The sequence below is a fragment of the Lactuca serriola genome, chromosome 1, assembly GCF_051521515.1.
Source record: "Lactuca serriola cultivar US96UC23 chromosome 1, Lser_US96UC23_V15, whole genome shotgun sequence".
NCBI classification, from domain to species: domain Eukaryota; kingdom Viridiplantae; phylum Streptophyta; class Magnoliopsida; order Asterales; family Asteraceae; genus Lactuca; species Lactuca serriola.
Genome location: NC_136408.1, coordinates 99,941,082 through 99,958,956, shown reverse-complemented (window position 1 = coordinate 99,958,956; position 17,875 = coordinate 99,941,082). Strand labels below are relative to the sequence as shown.

The window sequence follows — 17,875 nt, the reverse complement described above, 5'->3', positions numbered from 1 at the left end:
GTGTTATGTGATCCGGGCTACGGCCCGATGTAGTATATGTGTGCTCATGCTAGTGGATATGTTTATGCTATGTTCAGTCAGCTTCGGACTTCAGTCCGATGGAGGGGACGGAGATCCCAGTCAGCTTCGGACTTCAGTCCGATGTAGGGGACGGAGGTCCCAGTCAGCTTCGGACTTCGGTCCGATGTAGGGGACGGAGGTCCCAGTCAACTTCGGACTTCGGTCCGATGTAAGGGACGGAGGTCCCAGTTAGTCCGGACTTCGGACCGATGCAGGGGGCAAGGCCCCAGTTAGCCCGGACTTCGGTCCGATGCAGAGGGCAAGGCCCAGTATGTGCTTTATATGTTATTGTGTGGTATGTGGTAGATTGGGGGAGTTCACTAAGCTTCGTGCTTACGGTTTTCAGTTTTGGTTTCAGGTACTCGGTTTTCAAAAGAGGAGCTCGGGAGGATTGCAGTGCACACACCATAGACAGTTAGCCTGGGGATGTTTGACTCTGATAATGAGATTATGTTTTGAATTAATACTCTAAAAATTATGTTATGACTTATGATACAGTTTTGGTAAATATGGTTTTAGGAATATTTTAAAATAAATTTTTAGTCATGATTTTTGGGTCGTTACATTACATCAACTTCCGTCACATGTTATATTCACGTATGAATAAAATGTGTATTAGCTCTAAGCACAAGTTATTATCATATTTGAATAACACGTTTTGTCAGAATTTTGTTAGAGTTTATTTCTTATTCATATATGAGTAAGTAGTTTGAATTTTCAAAACACTTCGTTTTTTATTAATAGGCTACTTATTCATATATAAATAACAAATGAACTTAGACAAACATATGATAAGTGTTTTATTCATATATGAAGATAACGTATGATAAAAACTAATATACGTTTTTATTCATATATTAATATAACATGTGACGAAAGATGATGTAAAAAAAATATTTTAGATAAAAAAATTATTATATGTTATATTAATATATGAATGATACTTAATATGTAAAATAATTAAGCATATGTTTTATCTATAAGTAAATAACGAATGTACTTTAAACAAAAATCATAAAAAATTGATGCATCTTTATTCATTTATGAATAACGATAGCTGAAATGTAATAAAAATAAAAAAATTATTTTATCTTACAACTATATCAATATAAATGCCTATTTATAGAGAATTAAAAAGTAACGAATTTTGATATATTGAAAATAAATTTTCGATAAAAATAACTTCTTAAAAATTATTATAAAATAAAATAAAAAGCTATGTTTTTGTATATATTAAGGTAATGATTAACATAGTTTAAGGAAAGATGTTTGGTTTCAAAACGCACGTGCATCCCTTGTCCATTTCCTTCAGTACGCCGAAGTGTTTTGCGGAAAAAATAAATGCTTAGCTGAGAATGATTCTCTCATTCTCAAACTTTTTTTTTCTCAATTGAATCTCTCGCTCTCAAGATGTTGTAGAAGGGCTTTCATCTCTCCGAGGATCTTAAGATGAACTTGTTTAGGGTTGCTACTCTTCCCGTTAATCCCTGAATATCCTTTGTTGAGGATGGTGATCTCAGATCAAGGATGACCTTGATTTTCTACGGCCTTGCTTCGATTCCTCTTTTTGTCACCATGTATCCCACGAACTTACCCGATCTCATCCTAAAATGGCATTTGGAGGGATTCACTTTCATGTTATATTGGTCTAGAATGTTGTAGGCTTCTTCGAGATCCTTGAGGTGATCCTCATCTTTTTTGGACTTGACCATCATATCATCGATGTAGACTTCCATCGTGTCCAGCAGTTTCTCCTTAAACATCTTATTGACCAATCTTTACTATGTTGCACCTACATTTTTAAGACGAAATGGCATGGAAGTGTAACAATAGATACCCGTTGTAGTTATAAACGCCATGTCTTCTTGGTCAGAGGGTTCCATCTAGATCCGTTGGAATCCTGGTGATGCGTCCATGAACATTAGTAATTCGTGACCCGCTGTTGCGTCTATCATGAACTCGAAATGTGGTAGAGGGAAAGGATCATTGAGACAAACCTTGTTGAGATCCGTATAGTTCACACACACTCTCCATTTTTCGTTCTTCTTTTGCACCACGACCATTTCAGGTAGCCATCTTGGGAACCTCATGTGACATCCCCATTTTTACAGCCAGAAAAGACCGATTTGTTTATGCTTTATAAAAATTAGAGTACTTCTTTTATATATATATATATATATATATATATATATATATATATATATATATATAAGTTCAGGTGTTTAATCTATCTAATGTATTATTGTATGCATAATTGTGGGCCAATCATTCTTAAGGGGTATTAGTGTAATCTTAATATATAAATTATATTTCCCTGAGTTAATTAAATGTTGATTGATATCAATCAAATTCCTAAATATCAGGCTATTAAATATGTATCTTATCAACGAAAATAGATTATATATATATATATATATATATATATATATATATATGTATATGCATCATATACGTTTTATTCGATTGCAGATTCATCGTTCAGCATCTTCATCGTTCATCGTTCATCATCTTCATATCATTTCTACTATTTTGATACTTCTTTAATGGAGGTATGTTGATATTAATCCTTCATCAGATTAATATCATATTTGTTATTATGATATTTTATTGATGAAATTCATATTTTTCAGAACAAAGATAACAATAATGAGGACTTTTCTGATAACAATGGTCAGAATGTCAAGCGATCCCCAGTGAATCAAGACCTGAAGAAAATAAGAAAATGTGGGATTTGTTTTGGTCATGGTCATGACAGGAGGAACTGTCCCCAAACAAGGGTCAAGAGAGAGTAGATGTTATTTTGTCAAGATATTTTAGGATTTGAATAGTGTTTTCAACTTAGTTTTATCGGATTTTATGGAGTTTTGTTTCAGTATAATAAAGATTTGGATTCATGAATTTTAGGGGTTTATCCTTGTAAGTTTATGTTTTCATTAAATTAATATTAATAAATTTCATTACGAGTTTGATTAAACTTCCAAACATTTTGTTATTTGTCATATGCATACAAATATGTTGTGGGAAATGTATTTTTGTCATCATATTTGTATAGCATAATTCTTAAATTGTGTTATACATAATGTTATAGTGTAAAAATTCTGTCAGAATGATGTTTGTAAAAATTATTAGAATACAGATGTTGATTAGAATATACAGAATAAACAGAAACACAATTATTTTTTTTGTTTAATTCATTTTGTTTTTCCATTCATATAGAATAAGTGTTCAAAAATTTGTATTCATTAATGATTACTCAAAGATTCAGTTAGAATTTAGTATTATCAAATTCTTCCAGAATGTTAATTTGTATTATAGTATATATATTAAACATGAGAAAACTATATTTAGTGTCTTCCTTCTTGCTTTTATTCTTACAGAATGAAAAGATTAACCAATATGTTGAAGATATTTTTTTTTTGTAAATATTGTTTTAAATATTCTAATAGAATAACAGTATGGTATATACATTGATTTCTTAGTATATGCGTCTATTCCATAATAAATCAGTAATCATTTGTAAATTCATACAAAATATTTTTTTTGGAAGTATTATCTATGAAATTTATTATATTTTTAATATGAATCTGTCAAATATTTAGAATATCATGATGAATAATATGATTTTGTGTTGATTCTTATCTTTACACTGTTTCTAAAAATTAAAAAAAAAATCATAATCGATAACAATGAATGCATATATCACGCCTTTTTAGTTACATATGAATTACACGGTTTCTCCTTTTTTAATAGATACTGATTTGGCTCAAAGTTTGTAATATTGAATTTATTTTGCTTTCTCTTGGTGTTCAATCGTGCTGTAAATTATCTTATGGATGATATAGTATCAGCTGGTGATGATCGTATTCATGATCAACATGAATATCCTAAGGATTACGCACATGATTATGAAGATTTCGGGTTAGCTGATCATGACTCTCTACATAATATTGATTTTCAAATATCCGAGAACAGCAATCTATATTTAGGTGAGTTTTCTGTATAAGTTTTCATAATTGTTAATTTTTATAATAATAATGTTGTTCTTTTATATTGTTTTTTTTTTCAATATGTCGCAACTTGCACTTGAAAAGATGAGGATCCATTAGAACACATTCAACATCATATATATGAAAATTCTAAATATCAATTTGGTGATTGTAGTAATCATAACCCAGGTGATGTATCGCAATTTTTAAATATATATTTACGCATCCTTTACACATATTCTAATTAAATGATGCAGAAAACGAAATCGGGTTCAGTGATAATGAGACAGACTATAGTATAGCCGATGATAACATTGATTTAAAGAAAGGTTAGTATACGAATAAGAAAAAAGTTTAATAAACTCTATTAATTATGTTCCAATTTTTTACTTTGTTTTAAATGTTAATCATTTTTTTAATGCAGAACAATCTCATGTTACACATGATTATGTTTCTCCTGGTGGATCATCTTATTGGATTCCTGTTGTTCTAGACCACATCAAACCTAAAATCAATTCAATTGTTGATTCATATACTGCAACATTATCAATGTATAACAATTACGCATCATTAGCAGGCTTTGATGTCAGGCTTGGACCAATTAGAACCACCGAATATGACATTATCACACAACGACATTTGTTATGCAATCAGGAAGGTAAACCAATATCCGGTAAAGTGGATAGTTTAGACCCTCAACATAATAAGATTCAAAGAAGGAAAGACTCATTTAGGTGCGAATGCAAAGCAAAAATTGTTTTTATTCTATTAGAAGGAACTAATAGATACATTATTGCTGATTTTGTTGAACAACATAATAATGAGTTGTTTGGTAAGGACAACATGTTTTTGTCTCGTACAAAGAGGAAACTTGATTATTCACAGTAGATGTTTATTCATAGCTTGTCAAAGCAAAATATTGGTGCCTCAAGAGCTCATAGATTGTATACTGGACTTCAAGGTGGTTCTAACATTCGAGGTGGGTTGGTTTCTAATTTCAAGAACAATATGAGAAATCTCAATTCTTACATAGGTGCCAGGGACGAAAAATTTCTTGTAGTGAAGATGATGGAAAGGAAAAAAATATCCCAAGTTTCTCTTGCGAGTTTAAAGTCGTTGAGAAAAGATTGAATTTGATTTTTTGGGATGATGAAACCGCAAAGTACAACTACAATGCTTTTGGAGACGTATCTCTTGATGCCACATTCAGCATGAATAAGTATTTTTAAAATTTTTCACTGTTACCACAATATTTGTTTTTAAGCCAATAACGCTTACCCATTTTTATTTTCTTAAACAAATATGATATGGATTTCGTACCGTTCACTGGGATAGATAACCATAAGAAATGTATGACTTTTGGTGCTGGACTTTTGATTAGAGAAGATTGGAGTTCTTATTCTTGGCTGCTTAGAGCATTTTTGAAAGCATTCAAAAAACAACCTACACTTGTTCTTACAGATCAAGATCCAGCGTTAATCAAGGCTGTTAAAGAAGTCTTTCCAATGTCAGCACATAGGTTTTGTATGTGGCATATTACCAAAAAACTCCCAAACAAGGTGAATATTTTTTTTATATTTAAAATAAGTCCTCTATGTTCACCTTGTTAGTGTAAATCGTTTTATGCAGAAAAATAATTCTATCAGAACAAATGTTTTTATTAATATTATTATAAATTCTTTCAGAATACATATTACATAGTAATTCTGCTAGAATAATATTATACATTCTTTCAGAATACATACTAACGCATTCATACCCTTCTTTCGACGTATACCACCATTATATATTTTATGACAATATATAGCTTTTATTTTTTATTCAGATAACATCCCAACTAGCCACAAACTCGACTTTTCGAAAGCGTTTCCACTCTATAATTTGGAATTCTAAACTGGAACCACATGATTTTGAAAAGGCATGGAAATCTTGTTTACTTGAGTTTAACATTTTAAATAATAAATGGATGCAAGAGATGTATGTGTTACGTAGACGTTGGGTTCCTGCTTTTTTCAAGGACATACTGATGTCTGGACTTGTGAGAACTACATCTTTGTCGGAAGGGCAAAATTGGTCGTTTCAGAACAACACCCTTACTGGTTCTTATCTTTTAATGTTTATGATGACATTTGAGGGTGTTATGGAATGTCAAAGGCGCAATCAATTTTTCAATGACTTTAACACTACCACAACACTTCCTAGATTCATCACATCTTGTAACAGCCCGGATTCCCAGGTATTATTTATTTATTTATTTTGGTAATTTGTGAGGGGACTCGGCGAGTTGGAGCCTAGACTCGTCGAGTATGATCGCGGATTTGGACGCGGGTTCGCGTCCAGACTCGACGAGTCCAAGAGTGGACTCAGCGAGTCCACGCTGTTTAATGAAACCCTAATTTCTCAGGTTTGAGGCGTATTTAAAGGGTCTTATGGCTGTCATTTGCACTCATCAGACCCCAGAGTGAAACCCTAGAGCAATTGAGTGATTCAAGTGAGGGAAGGAGCCATTATTGATCTTGGAGTTGTTGTCTAGAAAGGAAAGAGGAGGTCTAGCCAAGAGGAAGCAAGAGAGGGGTGGATTCTTGAAGATTTGAGGTCCAGAACATCACATCTGAGGTACAATCTCGAATCATTCTCTATTATTGTGATGTTCATGTAGATTTAGGGATTTTGAACCCATTTGTGGCTAGATCTAGTGTCCTCATGGTCCCTTAGCGAGTTAAGGTCCTTGATCTGGACCCATAGAGGTCCAGAGCACCTCATTGCCAAAGCTTTATATGCATCCATGGAGGTTTTGGCTTGGGATCAATGTATTTGAGGCTAAAACACTATTCATGAGCTATTCAATGCTTGACGAGCATCAAGACTTGGACTTTACGTGGTCAATAAGCTTAAGGAGACTGGATCTATGAGTTAGTGAAGCGGTTTTGACCTCAGAAGGTCAGTTGGGGTTGTGCATGGAATGCACTCGCCGAGTCCATTTCCCAGACTCGGCGAGTTGGTGCGAGTTGTTCATCGATTACGAACCAGGGGTTGAGTAACCGAGTCGGGTGAGTGACTCGGTGAGTCGGAAGAGATTTAGAGGGATTGGGTTCCCGTAGGAACTCGGCGAGTCCACGCCAAACTCGGCGAGTCGGGTCAACCGTTGACCGTTGACCAGTGTTGACTGGTTTGAATTCGTGGTACTAGTCAGTCAGAGTCAAGTAGTATTAAGTAGAAATACGCTTGTGTTGTAAGAGGACGATAGCTCGGGAGATCGAGCACTAGTGGTTAAGAGATTTACGAGTTACCGAGACACGCGAGGTGAGTCTTCTCACTATACATTACCTTGAGTGGTATTTCGAGTTGACCAAAGGGTCTTATGTGCTATGAGATTATGTGTTTTCTTAGAGATTTTGTGCTATGTGTTATTTGTATGCTGTATGGTTATTTTGACCGGGCCGGAGGGCCTAACGATTCTGACCGGGCCAGAGGGCCCAATGAGCTGTGACTGGACCGGAGGGTCCGACGAGCTGTGGGACTGGAGGGTCCCGCCGAGACATCTAGACCAGAGGGTCTGATTTATCCTTGAGTGGCGTATTTGTGGTATGTGGTATTTTGGGGAACTCACTAAGCATTTAGGCTTACAGTTGTTACGTTTGATGTCTCAGGTACCAGCAAGGACTGTGGGAAGGCGACGGCTTGACACGTACACACACACTGATGGAGTTTATTATGAGTAGAGATCTTGGGATTTGTTTTTGAAAACAGTATTGATTATGGATTTTGATTTGTGATGTGATACATTATGTGATTTTGAAAATGAAATTTTTTTTTTGAAAATTGCGGTGTTTCAAGTTGGTATCAGAGTCTTGGTTTGAGGGATTCGGATCCACCTTCGGGCGTATTTGAACTCAAGCCGAGGATTTGAAAAATTTTCAAATAAAACTAAAATTTTCTAAAAAGAAAAAGAGGTTTTGGAAACGAGCAGAGTGGATGGTGTGTACGGTCAGCCAGCGCCTGAACGGTGAATCCCCAAAATACCCTTACATTATATGTTATGAGTTATGAGATATTATGTTGTGCATGTTAGAGAGGCTAGGTATTCCTATTAGGACTAGAGTGGGCATGATTTGTGATGCCTTAGCTTAGGAGATCGTTGCTGCTATGAGATACTTTGAGAATGAGTAGGTAGCAGTGAGGAGCTCAAGAGAGGGCTATTGAGGGTAGCCAGTGCATAGCGAGAGTAGAGTATTTGCGATTTGGGATCCTAGGAGGAGGACTTGGGTTGTATATCGATTCGGTGTGGACGATAGTATTGGGCCTGTACTATTGAAGACACCGGATTGGTGCGCAGTCCAAGTAAGAATCCTTAGGGGTACCAGGAGAGAGGATGTTTGAGTTATCGAGTATGAGTATACTTGAGAGTATCCCTGATATTTTTTATGTTGTATTTCAGAGGTTGATCATGGTCGGGACATGCCATAACCCCGAGAGCAGTGGGGTGAGCGATGAGGAGATCCGTCGGATCATCCATGAGGAGGTGGCTGCTGTCATCAGAGCTGAGATTCCGGAGATGTTTAGGTCTATTAAGACCACACTGATCGAGACGTTTGACGAGTGTTACACTGCTTTGACTGATGCTGCTGTTGCTGCAGCCACCGCAGCTGTTGCTGCTGCGAGACCCCAGGGTGGTGATTCGTTGCTATACCGAGAGTTCAGCAACACGAAACCACCGGAGTTCGATGGTATGCAGGATCCGATCGCCGGTATGAGGTGGATCTCAGACATGGAGGGGTGTTTCTAAACGTGCTCGTGTCCGGAGCACTTGAGGGTGCGATTCACACTCAACCAGCTTCGCTTAGGGGTGAAGGACTGGTGGAAATTCGTGACCGCGAGCTATTCTACAACCGAGCTGACTGCAGTGACCTGAGAGAGGTTTACTGCGATGTTTCGTGACGAGTATGTTCCCCAGGTGGACAGGGAACGTTTAGCTCAGGAGTTTCTGACCCTCAAGCAGGGGACCGAGTTGGTGACAGTGATTACGAGGATGTTTCATGAGCGGACGCTGTTTTGCCCGGAGTTGGTGTCCACTGAGCAGGCTCGTATGAGTCGTTATCTGAATATTTTGAGGAGGGACATCCGTGAGTTCGTGGAGAACTCGACTTATCAGACATTTTCCGAGCTCCAGGAAAATGCCAGGAAGAGGGAGATCGAGCTTGAGACACAGGCGAGGGAGGAGACTTAGTTGTAGAGGGGTGATTGGCGACCGACGCAGTCGCAGCCGGCCGCCAACCGGGCAAAGCCTGCTGATTCGAGGACGGGCAGTTCGAGGGGCCGCACTTGTGGGAAGTGCGGCAAGAGCCATGACGAGCCGTGCAAGACTGGGGTATGCTACAAATGCGGGAAGGAAGGACATTTTGCGAGGGACTATCCGAAGGGGTTCTCGGTTTGCTACCATTGCAACCAGACCGGCCATCGGAAGTCCAAGTGCCCCCAACTTCAGAGGTCAGCGTAGGGATCTGCACCTGTGGTTCGAGCTGCTGAGACCCGGCCAGTGAAGGCCGAAGCACCGAAGGCTAGGGGGAGAGCCTTCCAGCTGACTGCGGAGGAGGTCCGCGCAGCACCTGACGTCGTGGCGGGTATGTAATCTTTATCTATTTTATGTTGAGTTTATGCTACTGTAATGGCTATATGTTATGCGTAGGTACTTTTCTTGTGATTTCTGTACCTGCATTGGTTTTATTCGACTCGGGTGCGAGTCGGTCTTTCATATCTTTGGCTTTTAGTCGGCACATTAGTATTCCAAGGGAGGCGTTGAGTCGACCTCTGCGGGTTTCCATAGCAAATGAGCGTGAGGTATGTGCTACCGAGGTGATACGTGGATGCATGATGGAGATCTTCAGGGTGGAGTTCCCGATCGATTTGATTCCGATCGCTATGGGGGATGTTTGTGTCATAGTAGGAATGGATTGGTTGAGCCGTTTTGGGGCTGTCATAGATTGCGAGCGTCAATTGGTGACAATCCGAGATCCTAGTGGGGGAGTGCTGACGGTTTACGGCGAGGGGACTCGTGGTGGTTTGGTTTTCTGTTCGGCCGCTAGAGCGAGGCGGAGTTTGCAGCAGGGCTGCAAGGGGTTTGTAGCCTATGTGACATATGTGCGAGAGGCCGCTAGGAGACCAAGTTCAGTGGATGAGGTGCCGATAGTGCGTGAGTTCCCGGACGTGTTTCCTGAGGAGTTGTCGGATGTGCCTCCCGAGAAGCAGGTGGAGTTTCGTATCGATTTGGTTCCCGGGGTTGCGCCTATCGCCAAGGCACCGTATCGGCTAGCACCGCCAGAGATGCAGGAGTTATCCTCACAGCTGCAAGAGCTATTGGGGAAAGGGTTCATCCGTCCCAGTAGCTCTCCCTGGGGAGCGCCGATCCTTTTTGTCAAGAAAAAGGATGGTTCACACCGGATGTGCATTGATTACCGGGAGTTGAACAAGTTGACGGTCAAGAACCGTTATCCGTTACCAAGGATCGACGATCTATTCGATCAGTTTCAGGGGGCGTCTTGGTTCTCCAAGATTGACTTGAGATCGGGATATCACCAGATGAGAGTTCAGGATGAGGATATTCCGAAGACGACGTTTAGGACTCGTTACGGGCATTACGAGTTCGTGGTGATGCCATTCGGGCTCACCAATGCACCAGCGACATTCATGGATCTCATGAACAGGGTGTGTAGGCCGATGTTGGATCGTTCAGTCATTGTATTCATTGATGACATCCTGGTGTATTCGAGGACTAGAGAGTAGCATGAGGAACATTTGAGGGAGCTCCTCGGAGTTCTGAGAGCGGAGAGGCTTTTCGCCAAATTCTCCAAGTGCAATTTTTGGTTACGGGAGGTCCAGTTCTTAGGGCATCTCGTTAACCAGGATGGGATTTTGGTTGACCCGGCCAAGATCGAGGCTGTGATGAGTTGGGAGGTGTCGAGGTCACCTACGGAGATCAGGAGCTTCTTAGGGCTGGCAGGCTACTATCGGAGATTTATCAGAGATTTCTCTAAGATCGTCGTGCCACTTACCAAGTTGACCCGGAAGGGTGTTACTTTCTCATGGGGTCCAGAGCAGCAGACCTCGTTTGAGACCCTTCGCCAGAGATTGTGCGAAGCTCCTGTACTCGCACTACCGGAAGGGATGGAGGATTTCGTGGTGTACTGTGACGCATCGATATCGGGGTTGGGAGCAGTGTTGATGCAGAGAGAGCATGTGATCGCGTATGCATCGAGGCAGTTAAAGCCTCATGAGACGAGATATCCCACCCATGATCTGGAGTTGGGGGCTGTGGTGTTCGCCCTCAAGATCTGGCGTCACTATCTATATGGGGTTCGGTGTACGATATACACGGACCACAAGAGTTTGAAGTACTTGATGGATCAGCCCAACCTGAACATGCGGCAGAGGAGATGGCTGGATGTGGTAAAGGATTATGATTGTGAGATCCTGTACCACCCGGGCAAGGCTAATGTGGTAGATGACACCCTGAGTCGTAGGGCAGAGGGTGCCTCGATGCGAGATATCTGTATGAGGTTGACGGTGATGACTCCGGTATTGGATACGATCAGAGGGGCCCAGGCCGAGGCGGTGAGACCGGAGAACCGTAAGAGAGAGCGAGTTATCGGGCAGGTGTCGGAGTTTGGTACCGATCGCCATGGGCTTATGACCTTCTAGGGACGGATTTGGGTACCGTTTGTGGGTGGGACGCGTACTATCTTGATGGAAGAGGCGCACAGATCGAAGTTTTCGATCCATCCTGGGGCCACAAAGATGTATCTGGATCTGAAGAGGGAGTATTGGTGGCCCTGCATGAAGAGAGATGTGGCATGGTTCGTTGAGAGAGGCCTAACCTGTCGTAGGGTTAAGGCCGAGCACCAGAAACCGCATGGTAAGTTGCAACCAGTTGAGATTCTGGAATGGAAGTGGGAGCAGATATCCATGGATTTCATCACCAAATTGCCGAGAACGGCAAGGGGTGTCGATGCGATTTGGGTGATAGTGGACCGATTGACGAAGAGCGCCCACTTTCTCGCTATTAGTGAGAGTTCTTCTGTGGAGAGGTTGGCAGAGCTGTACGTGAGGGAGGTGGTATCGCGGCATGGCGTACCCATCTCGATTGTTTCAGACCGAGATGTGCGATTCACTTCCAGATTCTGGAAGAAATTTCACGAGGAGTTGGGTACGAGGTTGCATTTTAGTACCGCATATCACCCACAGACCGACGGGCAGAGTGAGCGGACGATTCAGACGCTCAAGGACATGCTTCGAGCATGTGTGTTGGACTTCGGCGGGAGCTGGGACGCGTATTTGCTCTTGGCGGATTTTTCCTACAACAACAGCCATCATTCGAGCATCGGTATGCCACCCTTTGAGCTGTTGTATGGGAGGAGATGTTGTACCCCTATTTGCTGGGGTGAGGTAGGGCAACGCTTGATGGGTAGTACGGAGATAGTGCTTTAGACGACTGAGCAGATCCAGCAGGTCAGGCAGAGGTTGTTGACCGCTCAGAGTCGCCAGAAGAGTTATGCAGATAGACGTCGAACCGAGCTCGAGTTCCAGGTCGGTGATTATGTTCTCCTGAAGGTATCTCCTTGGAAAGGAGTGATCCGATTCAAGAAGAGGGGCAAGCTAGGACCCCGGTATATTGGACCGTTTCGGGTGATCGAGAGGGTGGGCAGGGTAGCATATCGCTTGGAGCTACCCGCGGAATTGGAGCGGATTCATTATACCTTCCATGTGTCTCAGTTGAGGAAGTGTATAGCCGACGAGTCGGCGGTAGTGCCGTTAGAGGACATTCAGGTGGATGCGAGCCTGAACTACGCGGAGAGACCAGTTGCGATTGTGGATCGAAAGATCAAGGTTCTGCGGAACAAGGAGGTGCCCTTGGTTTTGGTTCAGTGGAAACATCGGAAGGGGTCCAAGATGACTTGGGAACCGGAGCGTGAGATGCGTGAGCAGCATCCGGAGTTATTTGCAGAGCGAGACTTCGAGGGCAAAGTCTAGTTCTAGTGGGGGAGAATTGTAACAGCCCGGATTCCCAGGTATTATTTATTTATTTATTTTGGTAATTTGTGAGGGGACTCGGCGAGTTGGAGCCTAGACTCGCCGACTATGATCGCGGATTTGGACGCGGGTTCGCGTCCGGACTCGACGAGTCCAAGAGTGGACTCGGCGAGTCCATACTGTTTAATGAAACCCTAATTTCTCGGGTTTGAGGCATATTTAAAGGGCCTTATGGCCGTCATTTGCACTCATCAGACCCCAGAGTGAAACCCTAGAGCAATTGAGTGATTCAAGTGAGGGAAGGAGCCATTATTGATCTTGGAGTGGTTGTCTAGCAAGGAAAGAGGAGGTCTAGCCAAGAGGAAGCAAGAGAGGGGTGGATTCTTGAAGATTTGAGGTCCAGAACATCACATCTGAGGTACAATCTCGAATCATTCTCTGTTATTGTGATGTTCATGCAGATTTAGGGCTTTTGAACCCATTTGTGGCTAGATCTAGTGTCCTCATGGTCCCTTAGCGAGTTAAGGTCCTGGATCTGGACCCATAGAGGTCCAGAGCACCTCATTACCAAAGCTTTATATGCATCCATGGAGGTTCTGGCTTGGGATCAATGTATTTGAGGCTAAAAAACCATTCATGAGCTATTCAATGCTTGATGAGCATCAAGACTTGGACTTTACGTGGTCAATAAGCTTAAGGAGACTGGATCTATGAGTTAGTGAAGCGGATCTAACCTCAGAAGGTCGGTTGGGGTTGTGCATAGAATGCACTCGCCGAGTCCATTTCCTAGACTCGGCGAGTTGGTTCGAGTTGTTCGTCGATTACGAACCAGGGGTTGAGTAACCAAGTCGGGTGAGTGACTCGGTGAGTCGGAAGAGATTCAGAGGGATCGGGTTCCCGTAGGAACTCGGCGAGTCCACGCCAGACTCGGCGAGTCGGGTCGACCGTTGACCGTTGAACGTTGACTGGTTTGACTTCGTGGTACTAGTCAGTGAGAGTCAAGTAGTATTAAGTATAAATACACTTGTGTTGTAGGAGGACGATAGCTCGGGAGATCGAGCACTAGTGGTTAAGAGATTTACGAGTTACCGAGACACGCGAGGTGAGTCTTCTCACTATACATTACCTTGAGTGGTATTTCGAGTTGACCAAAGGGTCTTATGTGCTATGAGATTATGTGTTATCTTAGAGATTTTGTGCTATGTGTTATTTGTATGTTGTATGGTTATTTTGACCGGGCCGGAGGGCCCAACGATTCTGACCGGGCCAGAGGGCCCAATGAGCTGTGACTGGACTGGAGGGTCCGACGAGCTGCGGGACTGGAGGGTCCCGCTGAGACATCTAGACCAGAGGGTCTGATTTAGCCTTGAGTGGCGTATTTGTGGTATGTGGTATTTTGGGGAACTCACTAAGCATTTATGCTTACAGTTGTTATGTTTGATGTCTCAGGTACCAACGAGGACCGTGGGAAGGCGACGGCTTGACACGTACACACACACTGATGGAGTTTATTATGAGTAGAGATCTTGGGATTTGTTTTTGAAAACAGTATTGATTATGGATTTTGATTTGTGATGTGATACATGCTTCAAAGGTTTACACTCGTAAATTTTTTATCAGGTGCAGAAAGATATATCAGATTCTGATAATACTTGTTTCCAAATGAGTGTTACTTCTAATAATGGTGTTGACACTATTATTGTATTGGAAAAGCAAAAGAACATTAGCACAAGGCAAACATCCAGTCCTATTGTAGATGACAAACGTGAGGAATACCATTACGATTGTCTTATAAAGGATATCCAATACATGGTATGTTATTACTTCTCCAATACAATTTATTTAAAAACACAAAACAAGATTTTTAAGTGTGTACTCATATTTTTTCATACATATTCCAGGTTACACACTCAACAATAGATGGTTCAAACAAGTGTACCTGCATGCATTTTGAACATGTCGGTATTTTGTGTAGGCACATATTCTGTGTCTTTAAGTACTACAGTATTGAACAGATTCCTGAAGAATACATTATGAGACGGTGGCGTCGGGATGTTATTCCAACTGAATTGCATAAAAGGCGTTTTTCTAATTAGTTGCTAGACTCTAACTCTGACATGATGGCTATTGAAAAATTTTAAAATGTAGATCGTTGCGTTTCATTTTTGAGCCATGATGCATCGAATTTAAAGTCATACCTTGAAGAGTTGAATAGGTTGGAGAAAAAATTTGTAGATGATTGTCCAGCCCCTGAGATGTCATCAAGAGAATCATTCTACAACCAGATTATAGGTGTAGAATTCACTAACGATGTTCCCGATATTGAGAATCCATCATATATTCGTAATAAGGGAACTAGCAGTCGTGGTAAGAGATTAAAATCAAAGAAAGAAATGATGGAAAAAGTAAGTTCGAAGCCTAAGAGAAAGTGTGTTTTATGTAAGCAGATGGCTAACCATGATAAACAAAATTTCCCTCTTAAAAACGTGTCTAAGTATTATGCTTTATATGTAGTTTTTTTAAAATATTACAATACAGTAAAACTTTTATTTTCACATTTAGTACAGATATTGCTTAAAAATTCATAGTCATTAATATATTTATCATATTTCGTTATACACTTTTTCATACTTTGTTTTAATACTCTATTCAATCTTGTATCCACTACTTTATCACTCTGTACAATCACCATTTTCCATTACAATTTTTTATTACTCAAAAACATAATTTTATCAAAATCAAATTAAAGAAACTAAACTTTAAGCCAATTCATAAATTCTGACAGAATGTAAACCATTTTACATACATTCTTTCAGATGCTATACATCCATTTCGATATTATATTCTTTTAAGAACTTTGAAAAACACTACTAAGTAACAAACGAAAAAAATGCATCTATACTTTTAAGAACTTTGTCTCCTACCTTGTAACAACACCATATCTATACTTTTAAGAACTTTATATTAAGCCATTTCTACCAATTCTTACCCATGAGTACTGTGTCTCCTACCTTGTAACAACACCATATTCATAAATCCTAACTGATGTTATTCTGTCAGAATAATTATGTACAGATAAGTGTACCAATTCTTATCCACGATTAATTTGAATCGTAACTTGTCTCAAACGTACACAAGAAATGCATATCATATTTACATCCTTCTAAAACAAAACTTCCCTGTACATTACAAACCATCTTTTATAATCACATTCCAAAAATTCTCACAGAATAAATAAACCAAAAGAAACCATAAGAAACCATGTTTCCAAAACAAACACTTTTACAACAAAATAAAACACATTTACATAGTTCCCCCAAACATAATAACTAAACCCAAAGAAACCATACATTACAAAACATCTTTTATAATACCATTCCAAATATTCTAACAGAATAAATAAACCAAAAGATACCATAAGAAACCATGTTTCCAAAACAAAAACTTTTAAAACAAAACAAAACACATTAGCATAGTTCCACCAAATTAAATAACTAAACCCAAAAAAAACCATGTTTCCAAAAGTATTTCAACATAAACCATCCTACCAAGATAAACTATTTACCCAAAACAAACAATTCTTGAACTAAATAAAACAAAACATGTCACCAAAAGTCTGTCAACACATACCATCCTACTATCATAAAACGCCCATTTTGAAATTGACGCCTCTGTTTCTCCCTGCTTTCCTTCACTTCATTCATCAGAGCTATTTTCTGCAATGGATCGAGCTTCTCATATGCTTCTGCATCTTTCTCCAACATACTTTTATGTATGTTGTACTCCGATTTCATAAGCTTTGCCATGTACTTGATTCTTAGATTATCTAAAGCAAGTACATCACTCTGTTTTATTCCTGTAAAACCGCAATCCCATCGCCCTTCATTTTCCCCCATGTATGACTCCATATGCCTCATATGTGACATCCCCAAAATCACGGCCAGAAAAGACCGATTTCATTTATGCTTTTTAAAATAATTTCAGAGTAAATCCTTTTGATTTAAAAGAGTTGCGGAATTTGTTCCCGAAACAAAATATGATAAAATAATATTTATCAAAGCATTTCATCAAGAGATGCATTTTCATTATATAATCAAAACTCAGGATGTCATGTTTCGATACAGACCATAAAGCATAAACGATAACATTACAAGTCATTCAACAAATATATACATATATAGACTTGTAAACAAAACAACTTGATGATTCAACCATCTTATGCCCTCGCGCTACTACCTGTAATATGAATAAACTGAGTAGGTCAGGCTTGGGAGCCTGGTGAGCATATAAGGTTTTCAACCCACAATAAATAATTATATTTAATTTCACCAACCAACAATAACCCGATTACCCATTTCCGTTATCCTCACTTTACGCCCCTAAAACAACATCTATCTCAAGGGACCTAATCTAGGATTTTCATCGGGACGGACATTACTGCTAAGGGGTTTCCTCAACAATAGATATCCTAAAGGCAACCATGAGGAGGATAGAGTACACCGGTGAACACATCGTTCACAACACCTACAGGTTATGAACTTGCTAGCGTTCCACAGGACTGTCTAGAAAGAGTCTGTGGTCGTTATCCATACTCCGCTGAATAAACTAGATCAACAACAACAACATCGAGGCCTCTCATTTGTTTATCACACATCAACTATCTACCCATGTTCTACCCAACATATTAGTAGATAAAAATATGATGAGATTTGGAATCGAGTTTGAATGTAATTCGAGAATGAATTGAGTAAATGATTTCAAAAGAAGAATAGAGAAGTAAATAGAATATTTGATCAGCTCGTATT

The 17,875-nt window shown here is 40.1% G+C and overlaps 1 protein-coding gene across 1 annotated transcript; it reads left to right on the top strand.

Moving 5' to 3' along the window:
• The first annotated feature begins 1,870 nt into the window (after positions 1–1,870).
• LOC145059480 (protein FAR1-RELATED SEQUENCE 5-like) lies at positions 1,871–15,658 on the top strand. Its single transcript, XM_079007332.1, has 13 exons — positions 1,871–1,883; positions 2,530–2,609; positions 2,691–2,805; positions 3,903–4,046; positions 4,304–4,375; positions 4,471–4,930; positions 5,080–5,265; positions 5,428–5,605; positions 5,872–6,282; positions 14,691–14,882; positions 14,972–15,152; positions 15,219–15,475; positions 15,638–15,658. Exons 1-13 carry the CDS (start codon positions 1,871–1,873, stop codon positions 15,656–15,658), a joined length of 2,310 nt encoding a protein of 769 aa, XP_078863458.1.
• Positions 15,659–17,875: the final 2,217 nt, after the last annotated feature.